Source organism: Anastrepha obliqua, chromosome 4 (assembly GCF_027943255.1).
Source record: "Anastrepha obliqua isolate idAnaObli1 chromosome 4, idAnaObli1_1.0, whole genome shotgun sequence".
Taxonomy (NCBI): Eukaryota; Metazoa; Arthropoda; class Insecta; order Diptera; family Tephritidae; genus Anastrepha; species Anastrepha obliqua.
This window is the reverse complement of record NC_072895.1, coordinates 91299981-91324611: the sequence shown is the minus strand read 5'-3', so window position 1 is coordinate 91324611 and position 24631 is coordinate 91299981. Positions and strand designations below refer to the sequence as shown.

The 24631-nt window shown below is 36.2% G+C and overlaps 1 protein-coding gene across 1 annotated transcript in view; it reads right to left on the bottom strand.

Moving 5' to 3' along the window:
* Positions 1–18309: 18309 nt before the first annotated feature.
* LOC129245004 (uncharacterized) overlaps positions 18310–24631 on the bottom strand; it is a 99181-nt gene continuing 92859 nt past the window's right edge. The window contains exon 8 of the mRNA XM_054882944.1: positions 18310–19218. Within this exon, the coding sequence (XP_054738919.1) occupies positions 18310–19218 (909 nt within the window). The remainder of the gene's footprint in view (positions 19219–24631) is intronic.

The window sequence follows — 24631 nt, the reverse complement described above, 5'->3', positions numbered from 1 at the left end:
TATTTTCCGCATGTTATTAGGCTGCAATAGGAATTCTGGGTTTATTACGTTGCTTGGATATGCTGTAAATGTTCACTAATGTTCGAGTATATCTGTACTTCGAATATTGCGGAAGTGGCTATTACTAGATTGGGTCGCACGTCATATGAAACACATTTGCGAAAATCCACCCTCACAATTAAAGCTTATGTTGAGAAGGATTTCGGCTAAACCAAAAAGGTTTTTGTTTTAAGGTAAACCATATCAAATCGTTATTTTCCACGAATCGATATTTTCAGGCATAAAACCCATAGAAGTTGGTTCAATATCACTAGAGACCTGCATAACAGAAAATACTTAACAAACTGATAATTTCTGACCTGACCACAACCGACCAGGTTCCCAGTCCCTTTCGCTTGCCATTGAAGTGAGTTAATAATAATGAGAAGCACCTGGGTCCCATAGTGGCAAAGTTTAAAAGCTCTGAAGTTTATGACACCTTGACTCAAGCTAAGATTTAATTTAGTGACTTTGGAATGCTTAATTTTTCTGTATGAGCTGGTAAACGTTTGAAGAGTTAAACTTTTTGATTATGAATTTAACAAAACAATTGAAAAGCAAAATTTTAATGAATTTTAGGGTAATTGAGTTTGACGAAACAAAAAAGATATCTTAGATGGGTACAACTCCAGGTAACAGACCCTACTACTACTTCGGAGCCCGAAAGAACATAAGAACAACAAATGGGCTCTCTCAAGACTTCAATAATGGCACACCAGTGCTTGGATTCATTTCGATCCGCGCGCGTGTCGTTGGGTCAAGTTTTAGCAAGAATCAGGTTGAGGAATAAGTTAGTAGCGTTTCTACCGAAGACTTTTATTTAAACAAAAAATAGTAATTATATCAATAAGTTAATCAATTATATATTCGCCGTTGCTGTTTTCAACTTTTTGTCCCCTCTCTTCCAATTTGTTGATGCCGTTCCACAATAATCGCCTGGTCTGGTGTCAAAGAAGTTATTGAGCTAGTTTTTAAGGAGCTCTTTGTTATCAAAGGTAACACCCTTCATATGTATTGACAATAAGTAGAAAAGATGCTAATCGGTCGGTGCAAAGTTCAGAGGCTACGGAGGATGCTGAAGGATCTCCCATTGCGGAAGAAACTCTGGAGTTCGGCTTTGACGACTTGTGCAACATGGTGCCTGGCGTTATCGTGAAGTAGTATAGTTTGCCCATGTCAATCAGGTCTTTTCAGTCGAATAACCTCATTCCACACATATCATTCCACCAAACATATCTCCCAGTCCCACCAAACACATATCATGGTCTTCTTTGGATGAAGATCCGACTTGACTCTCGGCTTTTGCATATCTCCTGGAGCCACCCACTCCTTCCTTTCCCACATATTGATGTATGGGTACCATTTCTCATCTCCCGGGCCGATTCGATACAAAAAGTTGTGTTTATCACCCTACGTTGCTCTATGGTGTGCGAGATGTTGAGAAGTCATTTGAAGACGACTTACTTTGTTTTTTTCGTTGAGGTCGTGAGGTACCCAGGTTCCCAATTTTTCGATAAATCCCATAGAATGAAGGTGATTGAAAATTGTTCGATGATCGCAGTTTATTTTTTCCGTCAATTCACGACTGGTTTGGTGCCCGTTCACCTTCTAAACTGATTTGAGACGCTCTTCATCGAATTCAAAAGGCCTTCCGCTGTGGAACGTGTCATCGACGTTAAAGTCGCCCGTTTTGAACTTTGCAAAACCATTTCCGTGCTGTAGATTCACCTATAACACCTTTTCCATACACGTCGGAAATGTCCCGGACTGCTTAGGCAGGTTTTTGACCTCGATGAAAAGCAAAGAAGAGCAGGTGCCGAAAATGTTGGTTTTTGCCTCCAGGGAAATGGAATCATTTCTCAGCCTCAAAACTAAACAAAAATTAAAAAACTCAAAAATACAATTAACATAGTTTTGTAGAGCAGAAAGAGTTCTATCGAATGAATACTTACCCATTGCCAAACAGCCCACAAATCGTTGTAAAATGAAATAAAATATAGAAACGCTGTGAACTTATTCCCCACCCCAATATATTTCTTCTTATAAGTAACGTATAATCTGAATTTGAAGTAACTTGGCTAAAGCGACCAATTAGTAAAATTTTTCAAAATAATTTGACGTCAGCGCCACCTGGAGAGCATTATTTTCAAAATAAGAAGTAGCCTATAGCCAGCTAAGAAACTAAGATTACCTGTCAGTAAAGGTCCCATAAAATTTGGTTGAGCCGTTGAGGAGTTGAGCGATTACAATAAAAAAAATGTTTTTTTCAATGAATTTGTTATATTTTGTTGCACTTTATGCATATGAGGCATAATTTTTTTTGCAGTATTTTAGTTGTGCAAACTCGACGGGCCCTACAGTTTGACATAGTTTAGATAGATTAAAGAAGCTCAGCGACGTTTTTTTGTGAACGAATTTTGTGTGCATAACTTTGTAAATCGCGTAAGCGGTTATCGCGCCATTCAAGAAGAAGAACTGTGTGAATACTTACAGGAATAACAATAATAATCTGAGTAAACTCTATAACAGAAAATTTTATTTATAAGACCATGGAGTTCCTTTAATAAGCATGCACTTAATAGCCTGCCTGCTTTTCCATACATTATTTTCTCCATGCTGATGTGAAGGTTGTTTTTAGTTTTTTTTTTTTTTTGGAAGCAATAAAATGCACCTACTCGTAGGAAAATAAACGTAAACAAAAGGATTTTTGGCAGCCGTTTTTTGATTTTTTTTTGTTTCATTTATTTATTTTCCATTTTCTGTTTGCTTTTATTTTATTTTACTTTTCTCATTTTGATCGAACACTTTCGATAAGAAATTTATAACAATAATTAATTTTCACAAAAAGCTTTTACACAATCCAATTAATAAGCGCCTGCTTGGCTCTCTCAAGCCTTAATTGTATTCTTACAACTTTTTCACATGAAAGCTATCAAAAACATATGTTGCTTGCGCTGTGGGCTGAGCCCACCAAGCCTGCGAGCAGTAAAAAGTGAATTGATGAATAAATGAGTAATTTCATGATGAAATGATAGCTTGGCGGCGTAACAACTGGCTGATGGAAAGCGTGAAGGATAGTCGAATGGCCTACTTAATAGCCAGACTATGGTGGCCGATTATTATTATGCATTTACTCACATTGGCTGCACTGCAGGCACTTACATACATATTTCTCACATTTACGAGCATTCATTTTTCGTTGTTCTTCATTTCATCCCCACAATTGTTGCCCTTTCAATTATTTTTAAATCATTTACAATTTTTTTCACACCATTTTTGTTGACATTTTATCGCTAAATGCCTTTAAAGCCCGTAATGATGGTAAATGGCCTTCTGTCATTCACTGCCATTCAGTGGCATAAACGAATTTCAGTAATGCCTCTGGCACTACCGCCATGTATGGTTGTGCAACAGTGCGTATGATGAATATTCGCTTGGCGTACATCAATAATAGGCGGTGGTTAAATTGCTTGCGATTCTTCGCTTAAATGTAAGTACTTACGTGCGTTTGTTGGTAGAATGCAAAACAAAAAAAAAAAACAATAAAAAAAATAAAAAAATGCACAAACGCGGTTTCATACATTTATAATTTTTTATTTTATTCAGTGTTGTATTTTTTTGTATATTTACTTATGCATACATGCATGTATGTACTTACAAGTAGTGTTTATTGGCTAATGTGACTCACAATCGTTTATTATATTATATATGAATGTATGTATGCATGTTTTTACATAACTTTTTTTTTTAATTCTCCTTACTATAATCACACATAATAATTTATAGAGATATTTCATTCACTTAATATTTTATTTTAATTGTATAATATTTACTTTTCTCTCTTTAATAAATGTTGTTGTTGTTTCTTAGTTAGCCTGCAATTGTTTAATTATTAAAATATGATTTACCTAATTTTTTTGTAATGCTATTTAAATGTTACTTGCTTATTACCGACTAATAAAAAACGTTGTTTTCCCCACACACATGCACACATTTAATTATGTTTATTATACTCGTATATACATACATATGCTAATTATATTTCTGACACTAAGTGACCTCTGGTAGGTTTTACGAATACATGATTTTACGATTTTTGTTGTTGTTATTTATATTTCATTTATTGTTAATTCTCACAATATATCTCAACTCCTCTATTATAAAGTTTTTTTCGTATTTGCAATTTTTAATTAATTTTTTATACCTAAATGTTAAGTTTAATATTTTTAAGTGATCGCAGATTTATCATAAACTTTTCAAAGATTTTATGTTTGTGTAGAAAAGCTAACAAAATATACAGTGAAAGTAGGATTTTCCGCGTTTCCAGACAAACTTGCGTGAGATGTGAACGCGGGTCATTCAAAGCGTGCGCTCGCTATTAAGTGAACGTAAAGAAAAAAGGCAAAATTATAAGAGCGCCACACACCTAGAAGTTTTCACTTTAGATTTATTTAGTTTTTATTTTGCATTATTTTAATTTTTAATTTTATTATTATTAGAGATAAAATTAGGCTCTTTAACAAAACCCACATAAGTTCAAGTTCCAAACCTTGTGCAAAACTTCTGATTAGAATTTCTACAAAAAATTTGGGTGCGCAGATTCATAGCTCATTAAACTTTAGTACAATAAAATGCAAGTTTGAAGTGACTCAAAATTATCTTAAATTTTTTTCATTTATTCATATAACGTGTGTAAGATATATTTTTATATAAGGAAATTGCGAAATACTGTCAGGAAAAAAATTATCAAAAAACAAGCAGAATTTCAAGCCACTTAAAACTTGCATTTTACGCTAGAATTAAAGAGACTATACAACGGTGGCTGCCGTAGCCGAATGGGCTGGTGCGTGATTACCATTCAGAATTCACAGAGAGAATGTTGGTTTAAATCTCGGTGAAACCAAAATTAATAAAAACATTTTTCGAATAGCGGTCGGCTCTCGGCAGGCAATGGCAAACCTCCGAGTGTATTGCTGCCATGAAAAATCTCCTCATAAAAATATCTGCCGTTCGGAGTTGGCTTGAAACTGTAGGTCCCTCCATTTGTGGATCAATATCAAGACGCACAACACAAATAGGAGGAGGAGCTCGGCCAAACACCCAAAAAAGGGTATACGCGCCAATTATATATATATATACAACTACATAACGAGAAATTTTGTAAAAATTTTTGCTAAAAAATCTGAGAAATTGCAAATTGAGAAATTGGATGATGGAAGCTGCGACTTCTGGTCCCTTCAAATGACGACAAGAAGTTTAGCACTAAAGAGGAAAAGGCGTTGGTCTTGAATATTAAATCGTCCCAGGTATGTCATATTAAACATGCAGAGACTTCAAAAGAAGTATGGGATCAATTGAAAAGTGTACACTAGTCACGTGGTCCCGTAAGGAGTGGGACTCTACCTTGGATTCCGTTTTAAGGAAAATGGGTTTCGTTTCTTGCAAGAATGAACCATCGCCAAAGGCGAAACTCAGGCAAGTTGGCCTTAATTGCGAATTACGTAGATGATCTCATTCTAGGATGCTCATCACAAGACGATCTGACGACAACCAAAGGTGTGATAGCTAATACGTTTGATATTGTCGACAAGGGGCCCATAAGTCATTTTCTGGGTATGGAGGTGGAGCGCGATGGCGATACTGGCACTATTACTGTTGGTCATAGGCAGTATATCCTCAATCTGTTGAAGAAATGCGGAATGACAGACTACAGGCCGGCATCAACTCCCCTCGATGTTGGGTACCAAATCAAACGTGGCGATAATACTGAGAAGTAAATCGATCCGACGTCCTATGAATCTCTCATTGGCACGTTAATGAACTTGGCTGTAACAACTCGACCTAATATTTTACATTCGGTGAGCAAGTTGACGCAACGCAACATCAATCCGAACGTTGAACACGAAATAGGAACAAAGCATGTCCTATGTTACTTGGCCAAGACCATTGACTACAAGCTTCGGTACTATGCTGACAACTCTGAAGTCTGTGGATTTATGGACGCAGAGTGGGGCGGCGACCTCAATGACCGAAAATCATACTCCGGTTATTTGTGTATGATGGCAGGCGCTACAATTTCATGGGAATCAAAGAAGCAAGGCAAATCAAAGAAGCATTTCCCACTATATTCCTGTGCCCAGGAACCCAGATAAGGGAAATGTTTCCTGTACGTTCGAGAAGTTTGAGTTCCTCCTTACAGGAGCTTGCCAGAAGAGAGTTGCATTACGGCGACGACAGAGATCAGAGAAGGAAGGGGAGATCTGCTTCAAGATGCTACCATGCCCTTCAGGAAGTTGCCTCCAGAGACGAATCTCCTTCAACCCAATAGCGCTCTGAGCAGCAATGGATTTAACTTGAAGATCCACGGGAAGTAAGTGCAGAATAACGTTAAGGACAGTGCTGGGACATGACCAATACAGTTCTCCAGTGATGGCTAATGTAGTTCTCTGCACTCTCTCTAATTTAGCGGTGTTTTAGCCTTCTGAAGAGCTACCCACAAAACTAGGCAAACATATGTCAAAATTGGCAGAACTACTAAGTTGTACAGGGTCTGGAGCCGGATGGTACCTAAACGATAGTAATAAGTATCACTATGCTATGGGGGGAATGGCAACTGTTTTCCAAACAGAAGTTTTTGCCATCCTAAAAGTAGCCGAATGGATAATCGAGAGGAGATGGAGCGGGAAACAGATTGGAGTCTTCAGTGACAGTCAGGCTGCATTGAAGGCCCTGGAGAACGCGAAGCAAACCTCAAAGATTGTTCAAGAATGTAAGAAGAAGTTTAATTCTGTCGCAAGACAAAACAGGCTTATACTTATATGGGTTCCGGGACACTCCGGTGTTCAAGGAAACGAAATTGCCGACGAATTGGCCAACCGTGGATCAGCGGTGCTTCCACAGGGGCCAGAGCCAGTAATCGGAATCAGTCCCGCAGAAATCATGAATTGGATCAGCGCTTATGTAGGCAATCTACATAAAGAACGATGGTCCGGTCTAGAACGCTGCAGAACTGCAAAGTGTTTTGTGATAAGTCCGAACAGAAAACAGTCAAACTTTCTACTAAAACTTAGAAGGAAAGATATTCGGTTGATGGTCGGCATCATTACAGGACACAACCCATGGGGTCAGCATATGACCACCATTGGAATCACCGAGAACCCGGTATGCCTGTCATGCTTGGAGGAGGCGGATAGCACTGAGCACTTTCTCTGTGAGTGTCCTACCTTTGCTAGAGCAAGGCTACGAGTATTGGGTTCCGATGTCATGAGAATGAGTAATATTCGTTATCTAAAACTGGAGGATATTTACAGATTTACCAAAGATACTTTTCTCCTTGCCTCCTTGACTATCTACCCCTTTCCAGAGCTTTAAATACAATGGGCTCTTTAGCCTGAGTGTTTTAGGAGCCACCAAATCTCCTGGTGCTCCTTGGCTCGACCTTTTCAAATTCAATTCAAGTTGTACATCCAGAGTACGACACGTGACTTGAGACCCCATTTTTTGCCGAACATAGATTTACAGACGTAGAAGGCTATACTGGCCTTATCAATTCGATTTTCTATGTGCAGATAGTACTTAGGGCCAAGTATTACACCAAGATACTTTACTTCCGATGAGAGTGTAAGACACTGGTTGTTTAGCCTTGGCAGCTTAAAAGGTGGACGCTTAGATGTTAGTAGTGAATAATTTCTAGAGGGCGCCTTTTCTGTATGTCGTCTTTGACATTTGTCAAGTAGTACATTTTACACCACAGAGCAATGTGTTAAAGCTATTGAAACTTATTATAAAAGGGGTCGATCTTTAAGAACAACATATTGCAAATTTCGTGCTTTTGTTGGTGGAAATAATCACCCGAATGAGTTGGCAGTTCGAAGGTTGGTGCGAAAATTTCACGAAACTGGTTTCGTCAAGTATAGAAAAATGACTGGCAGACCAAAAACTAGAGCACAAAGTGTTGTTGATCAACCTGTACATCTGCTTGTGGTGGACATTTAAGTCATTTAATTTTCTACATATAACGGTTACGGCCTATATTTTGAATAAAAATAATGAAACCTGAAAGAATATAAATTTTTACATATTTGATTTTAAAACAACATTTAGGCGTATCTTTTGAAAGACCTTTTACTACTTTAAATACTAAAGGCAATGAAACGAGTCATTTTCTGTACCAAAGTACCTCAAACACATAATTAGTGATGCCTATTTCGCCCGCATAATTACAGTCTTGGCTGCCCCTAAAAGCATCTTGTAGCAAAATGTTTACATTTGTTAATCGACTACCACTGTTAATGAAACATTTTCTGTTAGACTAGCATAAGTGAGCTAACACACAATGCCACAGCTGCAATTTCAAGGAAATGTTGCTCACTTAAATGCGATTTTAATATTTTTTAAGCGAAAGCTGCAGTTAGTCCTCAGTGAAAATAGATAGCGTTTAAGGCAAATACACAGCTACAGCTTTAACCCGACTGCGAACGGCGGGTGATTTTTTTAATATTTGGCAGAAATAGACTTGGAGAAGCTCCCGATATTTGAAAACAATAATTTTCTATAATTTTGGTGGTTCGTGTACACAGCGTGTTTTGAATCCTTGGCTACGTCGTGGCCACCAATCATATGATGGCAATTAGTTTTTTAACTGGTACATTACAGATACATAGGCTGACTAGTTCGCTAACCAGTTCGATGATAATGCTTAGGCTTACAATCAATACTTTGTTCGATATCGTTGTGTCGAAAATACTAGTTAAGATGCAAAGCAAGCTCGTAGATACGTAATTCAGAACCATTTAGTCGTGTTTTGGTTACAGGGTAATCACCTGTTTATGACTGCCTTTAAGGCCCTCGCCTCATTTGAAATGTTCTTTTGTTGGATGTTGCTTTAAAAGCATGTAAAACGGAAATGAAAGCAGATTTTTTATTTTTGTTCTCAGTATTTTATTTTTTCATTCATTGTTAAAAATTAAATTAAATTTTTTTTTGGCCATACGAGGTTTGTTCAAAAAGTTGTCAGCGTTCAAAAAATGGTTTTCATATGGACAATGGACACAGGTATAGTGGGTTCTACTGTACCGATTTTGATGAAATAAAATTTAAGTGACATAGAATTAATGTCGTTATCGTGTGAATTATATCATTAAAGTAAAAAACGAGTCAAAAAACGGTTTTCCGTCTGTGAACGTCCGCCATTCTTTAACAAAATTTTTCTTAAAGAATAAAATAATAATAACCTTTTTGTCTTTTTGTTTTCAGACCGCTGTAAGTCTCGGAGTCCGTGTTGCCAGCGACATACCTATTTTTGAAATACCCTTTTTGAAGGCTGACAAGTTTTTGAACGAACCTCGTGTGCCCACAAAAAATTGTTTTTTTTAACAATGGGTCAAAATACTGAAGAGAAAAATAAAAAATCTTTTTTCATTTCCGTTTTACACGCTTTTAAAGAAACCCCCAAAAAACACAATTTGAAATCAGGCGAGGGCCTTATACTACCTCGACAGGGACCCATTTGTATTTGACGCAAACTAACCTCGATGACAATATTCACTTACGCAGCTCTTTTATTTAACTACTATTTAGTAATTGTGCTATAACAACAATAATAACAACAAAATAAAAATACATCATTCCGTTTCTTCGCGACATTTTAAAAGAATAAACTTTTGAACTCTTCATCCGCTTAAAATTAAAAAAAAAAAAAAAACAATTAAATGCATATATTTTTGAAACCTGTTGGCTGCATTTTTACACTAAAATTCACTTTATCGAGCTGTGTTTCAGTAAACAGATTTGTATATATTTTTTATACATATATGAAAGTTCTCTTTAGTGCTTCGTTTTTGACTATCTGACCATTTCAGTTGTTTTGATTTGATTACTTTGATTTTCTTCCTTATTCTGCGCCTTTAACCTTTCATTTTGCTATCTCCTAAAATTATCAAAAAAAGTAATTTTTTCACTTCTCCAAACACTGCCATCCATTTATCAAATCAACAAAAGTAATTTCGTGATTAAATTTGCCCAAAAATCAGTCATTACCTTTACTACACTCCGTAATTCGCTGTGTGTATTCGTAGGCCTCACGAGAATTACAATTACATTGAGTTGTGTTTGTGTGCGTGGGTTTGAGTTTTTTCGTTGGGTTGTTGATGATTTTTTTTGCATTCTTCTTCTTCACTTTATTTAATTTCCTAAGTATTTTTTACTTGTTGTATATAATCTTTGTTAAATGACTTTTTGGTTAATGCTTTTTTCGTTTATTTGGTCTTGTATCTCGTTTTTTTATCTCATGACATATTTTTTGCAAACTAATTAAGTGGGTTACCTGGCCTTCATACGCACCATTTAATTAATCTTGCTTTTGACGTGGTTTAGAATTTCTTTGCTTTGCTTTACTTTTGATTTGATGAGTTTAATGTAAATGAAATTCTCCTTTATTTGCCTAATTAGAATGAAATTGCGATTGCGTGTGCGCTTGGTTGAATTTTCTCTCTTGATTGGCCTTTTTCAAGATAGGCTTCTGCGCCGGGAACTAATTTTTTTATTTTTTATTTACAAAGTGCTTACTTTTGTTGTGGCCAAAAGGTCGTAATAGCAAAAGCACAAAGTGTATCAAAATATTTGATACTTTTTTAGCTCGGTCAGTTAAACAAATGAAATTAGACCCGAGAGTTTGAACTTTTATGTTAAGCCGAAATTTAGCATAACAATTTTTGTTTGGAGTGAACGGAATATAGAGAAAAATTTTGGAAAATAAAAAAGTGAATGAGAATTTGAAATGTAATCGAATAAAGTAAATTAACAAAAATTTAAAACCAATGGTAAAATATCATCACCATCACAAAAAGTATTAAATAAAAAAAGTAAAAATAGAAAAAACAAAAAAAGTAAAATTAAATAAAATGAAAAAAAACACAAAGAAATAACTAGAAAAAAAAACCAAAAAGTAAAATTAAAACTAAAAGCAACAAAATTTAATAAATTAGGGTTAGGTAAAATAAAAAATTAAAGAAAATAGAATAAATTAAAACCAAATAAAATAAAAAACTAAACACATTTAAAAAAATTTAAATAAACCTTAAAACAAAAAAAAGTGAAGATAAACAAAAAAAATTATAAATTAGAAGCGGAGCCAAATAAACTGTAATAAGTTAAAGCATAAGAAACAAATAAGAAAGAAAATAAAATAAATTAAACACTAAAGTAAAATTAAAACCATAAAGAAGTATTACCAAAATTAAAGGAAAATAAGATGAAATAAAAAAAATTATAATATAAAAGAAAACACGGATTTTATAAAATAAAATAAATAAAAAGGACAAAAAAAGACAAAATTGTGAAATAAAAAAATAAAAAATGAAATATAATAAAAAATACATTAAATAGAAAGAAACAAAACTATGAAATTAAATAATATACAATAAAATAAAATGTAATGCCAAGCAAAATGAAATGAATTAAAATTTAGGCTAAGCCGCATGAGAATGTACGCCGCACAGTGGTCAAGTAGCCCGACGTTTTGGTCAGAAAACAATAAGTCAAAGAGAAATAGTACGATTTTGATGAAATTTTTACATATAAGGTTTTTTGTGTCGCTGATTCTAAAAATGAAATCAGAATTTCAAAATTCAAAATGGCGGACCCATAATGGCGGACATTTTTCGCGAAAAGTGTTCAGATTTTACTAAAATTCACATTACCAAGGTTTTTGGGGTCGCTGATTGTGAATATGAGATCAGAGTTTCAAAATTCAAAATGGCGGACAGTTTTTGCGAAAAGTTTTCAGTTTTTACTGAAGTTCACATTACCAAGGTTTTTGGAGTCTTTGATTTCGACAGTAGACGTACGATTTTCAAAAGAATATGCCACATTAAAAGGGGGGAAAATATGTCGTGAAAAATAATACACTTGAACTGAAAGTGACTATCATACATTTATTTATGAAATGAACTTAAATTTTAATAGGAAGAACATACATTTATTCATATCTCCTCGTCATTGTTCACATCAAGGATGCTGTCTGAAAACTTCATTAATGTATATTATATAAATTAATATAAATATATTTATATTAATGTAAATTTATGTAAACTATTCACCGTTACGCTCGTTGAATCATCCAACCAGCTTTTATTATTCTCCAGGAAACGATTTTTCGTACTGCGAGCATTTTTCCATTTCTTTTTCAAAACAGAAATAACTTTTATCAAAGCCATTTTGGATTTTTCTTCGATAACATATGAAGGTGTTGCGTCGTCCACTAGTTTATTACAGATAATTTGTATTAAATTATCAAATTTTTTTGACAGAAAAACATCATGGATGGCATCGAATATTTTCCTCCTTGTCCATGAAAAAATTTTTTTCTTGAATCTTATTCAAAAAAAAAAATTACTTTAAAATAATAATTTAATTACCATTTAAAAATACTTATTATATTAATTATTTTATTATTATTATTATATGATTTTTTAATATTATCAAAACATGATTTTTACCACTCTTTTGCATTTATTAATAATTACTTATTGTTTTAATAACAATATTCACTATAGAAATTGAGATAAAAGTAGAAATAAACACTCTGCATATATTACATTCATTCCTAACATTTCCCAGGCATACACACAAATAAAACCAGTTTCGATCGCCCCCTCGGCTCAAATGCCCCAACACGCGCTTCAAGCTCGGGAGCGACCTTCTGCAAAGAAAGCGTATTTTTGACGAACGGGGATAGCGCGGGAGCAAGATCTAAACGGATTCGAAATCTGTATACTTTTCTGCACTAGGAAACGTAAATATCTCCGTGGCAATTCGTGGCAATAAAAATAATTATCTACGAGAAGAAGTGCAATTGAAAAAAAGGGGGAAAAAGGCTTGTACTGCGTCATTAATATTGCCTCTAAAAATACAGCAATATGGTTACAGTAAAGTATTTTCGTAATGTACATACCTTTCCGAACAACATCCATTTTAGTTTGCCCTTTTTCGTTGAAAAATGGTGAATCTGCAACTATTTTTGTGTGGCGCTCGAAAACGTGCATGCGTACTGTCTCGCGCGAGTCCCGACAAACGGCACTTTTGAGCGTTCACCACGGAACATCTGTTCAATGTAAACATCTGTCCCTTTGGATTTTAATGCTCCAGTGCCATCTGTTGACGAATATATGAAGCTTTACCTCAAACGGTAACTTTCGATTTTGGGATTTTTGGCCAAAACGTCGGGCTACTTGACCACTGTGCGCCGTCAAAGGCACTCCTCAAGGTGGAGTACTTTCACCCTTTCTCTGGAATCTCGCTGTAAACAGTTTGCTTCGAAATCTCGAAAAAGCAGGCTGCAAGGTTGTAGCCTATGCAAATGATATTGCTCTCTGCGTGTCAGGCAAACACCTGAATATCCTCACTGAGCTCATGCAACGCTCAATCAATATTCTGTCAAAATGGTGCACCAAATGCGGGTTAAATGCGAATCCAGCAAAGACAGTTCTCTTCAATAGGAAACAACAATCTCCGCCACTGCAAACATTAACTTTAAAAGGGGAATCATTACTTCTATCAGATTCAGCTAAATATCTAGGAGTAATTCTAGATAGGAAGTTGAGTTGGAAATTGAACATTGAAAACAGATGTAAAAAAAGCTTTCATAGCTCTTTATACTTGTAAGAAAGCTATAGGTAAAACCTGGGGTTTTTCACCTCGGATCATTTATTGGATATATACCGCGATCATCAAACCGATGCTCCTCCAAGGGTGTGTTGTATGGTGGACAGCACTCGAAAAACGGTGCAGAGTAGCCACAATTGATCGAGTCCAAAGAACAGCCTGCCTCCTGATAACAGGATGCTTAAGTACAACCCCTACTAAGGCTCTAAATACGTTGCTTCACTTGTTCCCTATCGATCTGGCTGGCAAAGCGATTGCAGCGAAAGCAGCGACACGCATGAATGCTATATCGAAATGGAATAAGTATCTTGGCCATTCGGCCATACTGAACAGGAACACTGTTACCTCTTCCGACATAGACTATCATGTAAGTCTTCCATCATGAGAACACCAGCATTAGGTGTTGGAATTTCTAAATATTTCCAAGCTAAGGAATGCTGAAGATTTGAAATAAAATCTTAATGAATATAAGTTGATATTAGTCCAAATTTTTGAATTTTCAGTTTTTTAAGAAAATATTTTGTTTTAAAGCAAATTTTGAAATCAATAAACAATAAACTTCTGATACTTAGATTCATGTTGGTTAGCTGAACAAACAAAGAAATTTTCAGAAATAAGAGAAGTTTTTCCATTTGATCGATGTTCCTGAAGTTAAGTAAATAAGATTTAAGAAATATTTTACTAATGCGATGTGTGTTTTAAGCAGTTTTTTATTTATTTTTGAAGTGAAATTTCTTAGGCGTCGATGGACGAGCAAGAATGAAGAGTAAAATTTCAACGTCATGCAACGATTTGGGTATTTTCGTTCCGCGAGAGAGAAAAAAGATATAACGTAGAGGAAAAGGAGAGAAGGAGGCTATTTGTTCTGAGTTTTTCCTTGTGGTTGCTAATTTCTAGTGAGAAATAAAACTGCCTACTTTTTGGCGCTTGTTTGTTGGTGCAAACTTCTAGGAAATATATTGTTGGTGCCTACTTTTTGGCTTTATATTTCCTTGGTGCCTACTATTTGGGGCGTTTTTTGGCCCCAATTTTTTGACGTTTTTTTCGGAGCACACTTTTCGGCGCTTATTTCCATTTCCTGGCTAGTGCTTGTGCGTACTATATCCATTCCGGCGTCGGATTTATTGGTATTGCCTAGCTGTAATTTGTGCCGTTGCTGCGATCCTGGAATCGTTGCGTTTGTGCGGGTGATAAACGCTCGGAGTAGTGCGCGTTGTTGCCACGGTTTGTGTCCGGCGTTTACCTACACTGATCGACTCTTCTTCGTTTTTTGTAAATTTTGTCTATTTGTATTCTCTGCAAATGTTGTGAATTTATTTAGATATATATTCTTTTTCTCGCTCTCTCTCTCTAATTCTCTCTTGGGTCTCTCCCTCTTTCTTTGTCTGCCTTGAAAGTTTCACTTCTGTTATGTGTACTAAGGTACACGTGCTTTTTTTATATTAAATAAGTATTATTCAAAACTTATTGAACCTCAATTTTCAGCAACTCTTTTTTTATTGCTTCTATATTAGTTTTTAGCAAAACTCAAATAATTAGTTGAACTTTTTGTGAATGTAAAAAAGTTATGTGTTGTTTCGTCGGGATGAAAACTAGGATTGCGGGATCAGATTAATTGAACTAACATTATCTGCCATCAGCGTTAATATTGGCTGGAAAAAATTTCGGGATTTCACAATAAAAAATTCCGAAATTGCGGGATCAGAAATGTATGCCAATATTAGAATTCCTAGGCTATCCATATATATTACATTAAATAATATCTTGGGTCGAATCTCGGGATTTTGGGGTTACGTTAAAAATATCTCGAAAAACCGGGATAAACCATCCTAAGTTTGGCAAAGCAATAAAAATATCCCGAAATATCGGGATAAGCGATTTGTGCTAATATCAGCATATACATTGAATAATATCTCGGGACGAGTCCCGAAATATCGGGAATGCATTAAAAATTTCACGAAATCCCGAAATATACATATCTGCATGCATAAAGTTACATCCAGTAACGAGTATAAACACCTATATGCCGAATTTCCGAAATCCCGGTGTCAACAATCACCGCACTAAATCGGCATCCTTCGGTATGTATGTAGATGTAGGTCGACTGGATATTATTTTCACTTAGTAAAATATGTTTGGTCTTAAAATTGTTCCAGTCTGTTGGTGTAAAAATGAATTTTTTTGCTTAAAAATATAGTTTTTGTTTGCCATTACGACCCCTTGTGCACAAAATATCCATCAGCTTAACACTAATTTTTTTTTTGTTTTAAAATTTTTTTTTGAGTTTCAATTCATTTTAAAATTAATGATTCATCACAAATTACTGTTATACGAGTATGCCTGTACAGACGTTTATTCCTGAATTTCTAAAAAAAAACTGCTCACGTTTCAATTTCCACACCGATTGGAGTCACATTAGATTTATCTAGGATTGCCATGAGTTTGGTTATTGGAAAATTTGAAAATTTCTAAAGTTTCTCCGAATAAATTTAAAGGTTGAAAATGTCTTTTGACTCAAGAGCAATCATTAATTGTCCTACAGTTTTTTGCATCGTAATTTTGTGTTTGGTAACTACACATACAATTTAACTACACTTAGAATAATTATAACTGATGCTTTCCATTTCAATTCAACCGGGCTATTCGGGTCATGTTCTTCGATTTCGATGATATGTTGCTCTCTGGTCAAAATAATGAGACCCGTATTTTTTTGTTCGCCAGAAAAAAATTTTTTTCAAGAGTTATCGGCAATTTTGTTTTTCCGCTCAAAATCGATTTTTTTTAATTATATATATATAAGAATTTTTTTTTTTTAAATGCCCATAACTTAGTCAAAAATGAACCGATTTTAATAATTCTGGGTTCAAAATGATCATCATTACTTACAGGAGCGACATAATGTAGAAACAATTGCGAAAAAGTAGTTGACAATTTTTTATTTAGCAAAAAAGAAAAAAAATTGAGATTTTTTCGAAATTCAATATTTCAAAAAGTGTATTTTTGTTTTTTTTTTACAATTTTTTCCAAATCAAGAGGACGCCTCAAACTTCAATTGAGCTGAATGCCCAGTAGCTAAAATTAGTTATTTTCGAGTAATGAATTTTTGAGTAAAACCCTTTTTCGCACTTTTTGTTTTTTGGAAAATAAAAAATGTTCAACTACTTTTTTGCATGAAGTCATTCGTGTAAGTAATGACGATCATTTCGAACCCAGAATGATTCAAATCGGTTCATTTTTGACTAAGTTATGAGCATTTAAAAACAAAAAAATCTTATATATTGAAAAAAAATCGATTTTGAGCCGAAGAACAAAATTGCCGATAAATCTTGAAAAAAAAAAATTTTCGGGCGAACAAAAAATACGTGTCTCATTATTTTGACCAGAGAGCAACATATTTGAGTTACATCGAAATCGAAGAACATGACCCGAATAGCCCGGTTGAATTGAAATGGAAAGCATCAACTGTATTTTTACATACTAACTCATGTACGAGTATTTGAAAACATTCACTTATTCTAGCCTTATTTCAATACGATTTATTTTTACAGATTCTGCAGAATGATTTAGAGCCGAAGAGTATTAGACTAAGAGTGATTATACTTATATGACTTACACACTTACAACGTCACATACAATTTTAGGCAATTTAGCACATTTTTACACACACAAGTATTCCCGCAGATTTATGGCTTAATTCATGATAAATACAACTCACTTGGCGCGCAAGAAAAAAAAAACATTAAAAATAAATTACACAAATTTACAATGAATGTGAACTTTGAGCAATTTTTCATAGAACATTTTAATTTTGTGATTCTCTATTCATTCTTTCGCTGCCACACTTCCTCCGCTTTAATCCATATTTAGTACAATTGCGGCTATCTGTCATCCGAGAAACAATTAATGAGCATTAGTGCGTCGGAGCATTAAGTCAACAGGATGGCGTCCCAGGCGCTGCGCTTTCGGTTATGGTGTGAAATTACGTAAAGTGGGTATTATCATGTGACTGATAGTGCTTAAGCGCGCGCGCATACACATACACTCACAGTCACCTCGGCGAATGCTCACACAAACGTTTGTGAAATTCAAATTACATACTTGCGGCCTGCAAAAATTTTGAAATTTTCATAGCAGCCTTACAGGCGCCGCATTGACGCCAGACTAAGTACTAGATTGCTTTAATCTTTTCGGACAAGCCGCTTCCGTCCAGCCGCTGTCATGCTGCACTACTACCACTTTGCACCTTGGCCTCTACCATTTAGCATTGATGGCGCGCAATTTCATTTCGTGCCTCATTTTTGGCCTGCTGCATTTCCTGCTCAGTTGCTGTCGCTGTCACTGTGGCAGTTGTAACTGTCGTTGCCGTCTTTGCGCGCCTTTTTGGTCTTCCCGTCTGCCATCCGCCTACTTCCGGTACTCGGCCATTGGCATGGCAACTAACACAGACATGCTGCGCGCAGGCGGACTATGGCATGCAACGCGCGCTGTGGTTAAAATATTGCCGCGACCAGTGACACCGCCTCCACCCCCCATAACCCCAGCACAAGCGGCGCCGCGTGCACAGTTGCGCGCCATTTGACTGTTTGCTAATATAACATTCTCCGCGTACTAAATATCCGGTATGCTGCGTCCGGTCGCCGACGCCGCTGCTGCGCCAGTTGACATTTTGACATCAACCCCTCCCATTCCCCCTAGGCCGCCAGCTAGCGCGGCTGATTTATTTTTGGCACAGTTGGCATCATGGTAGATATGCTCGCACAATTTTGGCTCTGAGCTGGAGAATTTGCTTAGCTCATAGGCGTTGAGTGCACCGCCAGCCCCGTTGCTGGCGTCGTGCAATGCTGCCGCATGGCGTTCATGTTCGGCCAACGCCAAGTTGAGATTCAGTTCGCTGTGTTTGCTAAACGACGTTGTCATTGTCGTTGTGTGTGGCGGCAGCGCTTGTTGATGTGGCGGTTGATGGTGCGCATAGTAGTGATGTGGCGCTGCGTGTGGAAAGCTTTTCGTCAGCGCATGCAAACTGCCCGAGCTGACAGTCCGTTCGAGTATTTCGCCCCAGTACTTTTCAGAGAGGCCCTCAATGTCGGGCCGTACGCTAGTGAAACTCAAGCCACCACCACCGACACCACCACCACCACCGCCGCCGACATGATGGCTATGCCCATGATGACCGTGGCTGCTGTTGCTGCAGCTGATATTTGGATTTTTACGCGCTTGCTGTGACGCGCTACGACTGAGACTGTTAGTGCGTGCTCGCGCACAAATACCTAGTACTGAGCCGCCGCGTATGCCGCCGCCACCACCGCTGCCTCCTCCCCTGCTGCTGCCGCCGCCTCCACTAGAGCTATTGCCACATTCGCTGCCGTTGTTATCGCCAGCTGCTTCGCCGCTATTGCTGCCTTTTGGTGGGCGCCCGGTGGGCGGTTCCGGCGGCAGTGGTAACGTTGTTATTTCGAAATCAGAATTGATGTGACAACAGGGTGATTTGTGTTCGGGCGTGTCCTCGGTGGGAAAGCACTGTAACGATAACAAAGTGAAACATATAAAGGGTGTCTAAACGAGATGGAGGTATAGTAGTTGCACACAAGCAGGTTGAATGTAAATACGTGTGTGTAGATATATGTAAAGTTGCTAGGTTCATGCGAGTATATGGCAATTGAAAAGTGTTATAAAAGGTTGCAACTAGTAGTTTCAGTAACATCCGCATTTCTGACGCTTGTAGCAGCTATGTGAATGGAAAATGTCCTGAATTAGGCAAGAGCGTTAAAATTGCACTGAACTTACCGCCTTATGGAATGGGGCTACTTGCCTGTGTTTGCAAAATGTTACTTATACGCCACGTTGAAAAGGAGATGCTATAGCTAAAATTTTATGGCACCGCCAGTGTGAATTTAGGTGACTTTTAAGTAGCGAAAACGCTTGACATGCGCATTACTGCACTTTGTTTAATCAAATCGTATACAAATGTGCGAAAATCGATACGCCATTTCCCTTTCGAATTTTAATTTGAACACTTTTTAGTTTTTTACTTCCCATGGTTGGCTAAAAAAACTATGCACGGATGAAACCAGGCGACATCTAAGCGTCGTTATAAGTAATTTTAAGAAAATAATGAGAATTTGTACAGGTATAGCGGAGGCCATGTCGAGAATAATGAGTAAAAATGTTTAAATTTATAAGTTTCTTGTATTAGTCATAGAATTTTTTCCATCTTTTGAAATTTTATATTTCACTAGTTGCGTCAGCAATCCGCCCACGGGTTACTTCTTCAGTTTAAGTATTTTACCTCGATGGATAGATCAGAAAACATACTAGTCTCTGAAATAATTTACATAATAGTTTCTATAAAAAATTATTGCTTCAAAGGTGTGAATTAGGAAATATTAGGAAATCTAATTAGTGAAGAATCGTAAATTCAAAACTTTAGCAAGTAACCATTTTTAACTACGGCTTGGCTCAAATTTTATTGATGATTTTTACTAATTGGCGTACCCTTCATTTATGCACTTATTCCAATGCCCACTCAGTGATCATTGAGAATTTTCCCCTCGAGTAATGCTTAAAAATATTTGGTTATTTCCCGCCCAGCATTGGTCACTCGCGTCTTATCTCTACAATAAGTTATTATTAATAATTAAAATTAATTACATGTAAAGGGTGGCTAAGTTTTAAGGGCCGGTCTTCATTTTGAGTAAAAGACAATTTTTTTGGAAAATTATTGTCATTTCTCTTTATTATGATAATATTGGTATGGGTCAATTACGCGTAAAACAAAATATTGGCCAAATGGACGCCGCGGCCTCGACGGCACACCTCCATCCGATGGTCCAAATTTTCGATGACGCTGAGGCATAATTGAGGTTCTATGCCGTTAATGTGTCGAATTATATCATCCTTTAGCTCTTGAATTGTTGCTGGTTTATCGACGTACACCTTTTCTTTCAAATAACCCCAAAGAAAGAAGTCCAACGGTATAGTTGACGTTTAAGTGTGGTTCACAATCAACATCGGCCCTTGAAATTTAATCATATATATATAGAATAATATATTTCTCCGTTGTTCTAAGGTGTTATATACTTGTATAAAATAAAGTTCTAAAATACCATCTTGATCGAAAATCCGTAGAAAATTTAAAATACGAGTTTATTCCTCAAAAGAGATATTATCGCCTTCAAATTACTCTCCATCAACTGCACCGCACTTATGACAACGTTTGATACAGCGCTCGAAACATTGCTGGAACTCTATTTTCGTTATATCCATCAGATTTTTCATTACTTCCTTTCGGAAGTACCTAATTTGTATGAAATACAGCTCCCTGGGATCAACTTTGCAGCAAAACGGCGCAAACCTAAGTCACTAACAACAATGTTTCGAATGGATTCATATGCAATGTTGAAGTCCTTTGCCTACCAGTCACTCAGATGAAAATATGTCTTACTTTTTTGTTAACCCTGGACCATCATCATTCGTCAGAAGGACGACATAGGCTCCTATATTCCAGCATTCTCATTTTTCACAGTTTGCTTTGCTCTAAATTTGATGTCCATTGTGAACATTTTTTATATTCAGGATCCTTTTAATACACAGGGTGAACGACATGAAATGTTACCAACTTTACACTGCTTTTATCTGTAAAACAGCTCATTACATCAACGTCAAAATTGTTCTAATGACAGTTCAATATATTGTTTATAAGCCATCAAAAGCATTTGCATCTCAGTTTTGTTGGATTTTTTTTTCTGTGATGGAACTCAAACATAATAGTGTGATTGCGTTATATTTGGCTGGAAAATCACAACAAGCCATTGTTCGTGAGCTCAGTCACCTCAAAGTGAATAAAATGTTTGTGTATCGCACTATAAAACGTTACAATGATACTAGGAGCATTGCAAAACGCTATGGAAGTTTCACACAAAAAAGTTATGGTGCTTTGTTTTTCGTTTACCCTGTAGATTTTAAATAGGCGGTCACCAAATCGATGAAGAATGACTTCAGTATGCAAAAAAAGTTAAAAGAGGGATAATCGGGTCAAAAGAGGCATAGTTTTTCGGAAACATTTTTATTTTTGAGTTGGCGCCTCTTGCAAACGAGCGATATGATTTCCTGCATTGACGATAATCATAACTGATCGATTTTTGTACCTAGTTACCACTTGATGCAGAAATTACTTATATTTTGTAGCGTTTCTTGCAAGCTTTATAGATAAGCATGACGCTTTGTGACGTCTCGAAACCATTTCTTAATTTTTAATTAAACCAAACAGTTATCTTTCTTCCACCCAACTGACACGATGCAAGGGGAGTAGTTCGCCTGACATACGACTCATTTTTGTTTTAGCGCTCGGCCAATAAAGTCAGGAGCTTGTTATGCATCGAAATCTAAAAACTTGCAGCTACGGAAAGAAAAATTCTTCAGCGGAATAAAAAAGCAAGAGATATATTAACGTTAGTCATTTATTGAGCGAAAAGTGCATCGTTTTCTTGATGGTAAAAAACGGGTCCGACATAACAAAAGTGCTGGAGTGAGAATTACAATTTCGGCAAAGGGTTCGAAATGGCTCATTAAGTTCTTAATTTGCTTGTAATGGTCATAAAAAAGAGATCTGAAGTGCCTAAAATGCTCAAGAGCGAATATCAAATTTAATCTCTGCTAGAAGAAAAAGACTAAAAATCGATCTTTAAAGTATCTTAACCTTAAATTTTATTTCTAGCATATTTCTACGACCAGCAAGAGTGGGGAGTTCGATAAGCTTTAGACGACTACTGTATGGGACGAGGATCATATGGTGTTAGGTAGCATCAAAAACTCTTCTTTTTTTGCACTCTTATTTAAATGGCGGGATGAAAACTTACAAAATGCCATGGTATTCCATTTCTTTTTATTTTTTCATCATAAAATGGCATCATTACGGCAGCTTGTTTTTATGCTGTATATTGTATTAAAAACTTCGGGTTATACGCCATTCCCGACTTTCCCCATTTTAAGACAAAAAGTAATCTCTTAAGGCAAAAAGTAATGATTGTATGTACAATACTAAGAACTTTCCAGAATAACATACGGCATACCTAGTAATTCATACACTCTCTTATTTGATCCACATACTCTAAACCTGCAATATGCGATGTTGGAATATGTCGTCTTTAGTTGGATACCATATTAAGCATTTCATATACCTTCGCTCAAATATGAAGGAGGCGGTATCAATAAAACGGTCCGCGGATGACATATGGCAAAAATAATTTTTTTGTTTTTTTTGGTAGGACTGTTATAAGCTTACATGGCAAATTTCAGCGTGATATGTCACATAGTTTGTTTTCTTCGAATTCTATTTTATGACTCTCAATTGTCTCAAAATTTTTTCTCCGGACCGGCAACTTGAGCGAATCAGGCGAATACGGTGCTTGCGGAACGATATCAACATTATTTTTGTTCAAATAATCGCGAACAAGACGCGATGTGTGAGCTGGTACTTTATCGTGATGCAAGAACCATGACTTGTTGTCCCACAATTCCTTCCTTTTAAGACGAATGTTCTCGCGCAAACGCTTTAAAACGTCTAAATAATATTCAGCGTTAACCGATTTTGCGATTTGTGCGATTTACAAGCACAATTTCCTTTACTTTTCCGATGTTTTCGTCGTTTACTGATGTTGCTGGACGACGTTCATGAGGCAAGTTTTCAACCTATGTACGGCCCTCTTTGAACGATTTATACCACTGAAAAACACGTGCACGCGATAGGTATAGGTTGTCTGCAGCATTTTTAAGGCGTCTGAAGCCGAAATTTTGTTGGAATAACAAAATTTCAAACAAATTCTTTGAATTTCCATCGTTAAATTCGAAGAACACACTCGAGCTTGACTTGTTTACAGTAGCACAGAAAACAAACTATGTGACATATCACGCTGAAATTTGCCATGTAAGCTTATAACAGTTCTACCAAAAAATAAAAAATTTATTTTTGCCATATGTCATCAGCGGACCGTTTTATTGATACCGTCTCCTTCATATTTGAGCAGAAGGTATTTCTGTGCCCAGAAAGTTTTTGTTCTTTGCTTTCTTGGTATTTCATTTGACCAATTCCATCCTATAAAAGTTGGTGCTTGTTCATTAACCGAAAATCACTAGATAGCAGCACGGCTATTTCACCCTCACTATCGTTTTTGATTTGCTAAGAGAGGTGACTGACTTCGCTCGGTTTCTTAAAAAAATTAATTCCAATCTTCCTTTGCAAAGCACACGAAATCATGATATTTTCTGGTTAGGGATGATGTTAAGAGTCGGAAGACTGATTTGTCTTGACTTCGAATTCATTTTATTTCGCTAGTGTATTTTTTCTAATGGAAATGTACATAAGTTGAGTAGGACCTTATATAGCAAAAATGTATGTACAAGATGTTACAGTAAATTAGAAACGAATATGAGTAATATGCAAAATGATTAAAATGAGAGCGCTTAATTGGTATGTGTGTATGTATGTAATATAAGTATGCATTGAGTGTAAATGACTGTAAATGACAACAAAACGAAAGAAATTGCAAAGTCACAGTGCTGGGTTCTATTCATTACAGCGGTTCCCAACAGATGATTAAAATTAATTAAGCTTGCAATGCTCCGATTTCTTGAACTATGAGAGAATTTAATTTGCTTTCAAAACATATTGGTCCGGATTTTTCTTTCTCAAAGTATTATTTTAAAATATTACTGAATGCATTGTTTAACCAAACTCTAAGTATTTTCTAATAATCTTTCCCTGTAATCTTTAAGAAATGTTACATTTGCATTATTTGAATGAAAAAAATTACATTACAAGTTGCCAAAACTGCCTCATATCGGCCCATCAGCTCATTGCCAATACTCTCAAAAGTGTTTGGGAAAATATTGAAAAAGTCATACCAAGTCATCAAGTAGGATTTAGACGGCAACA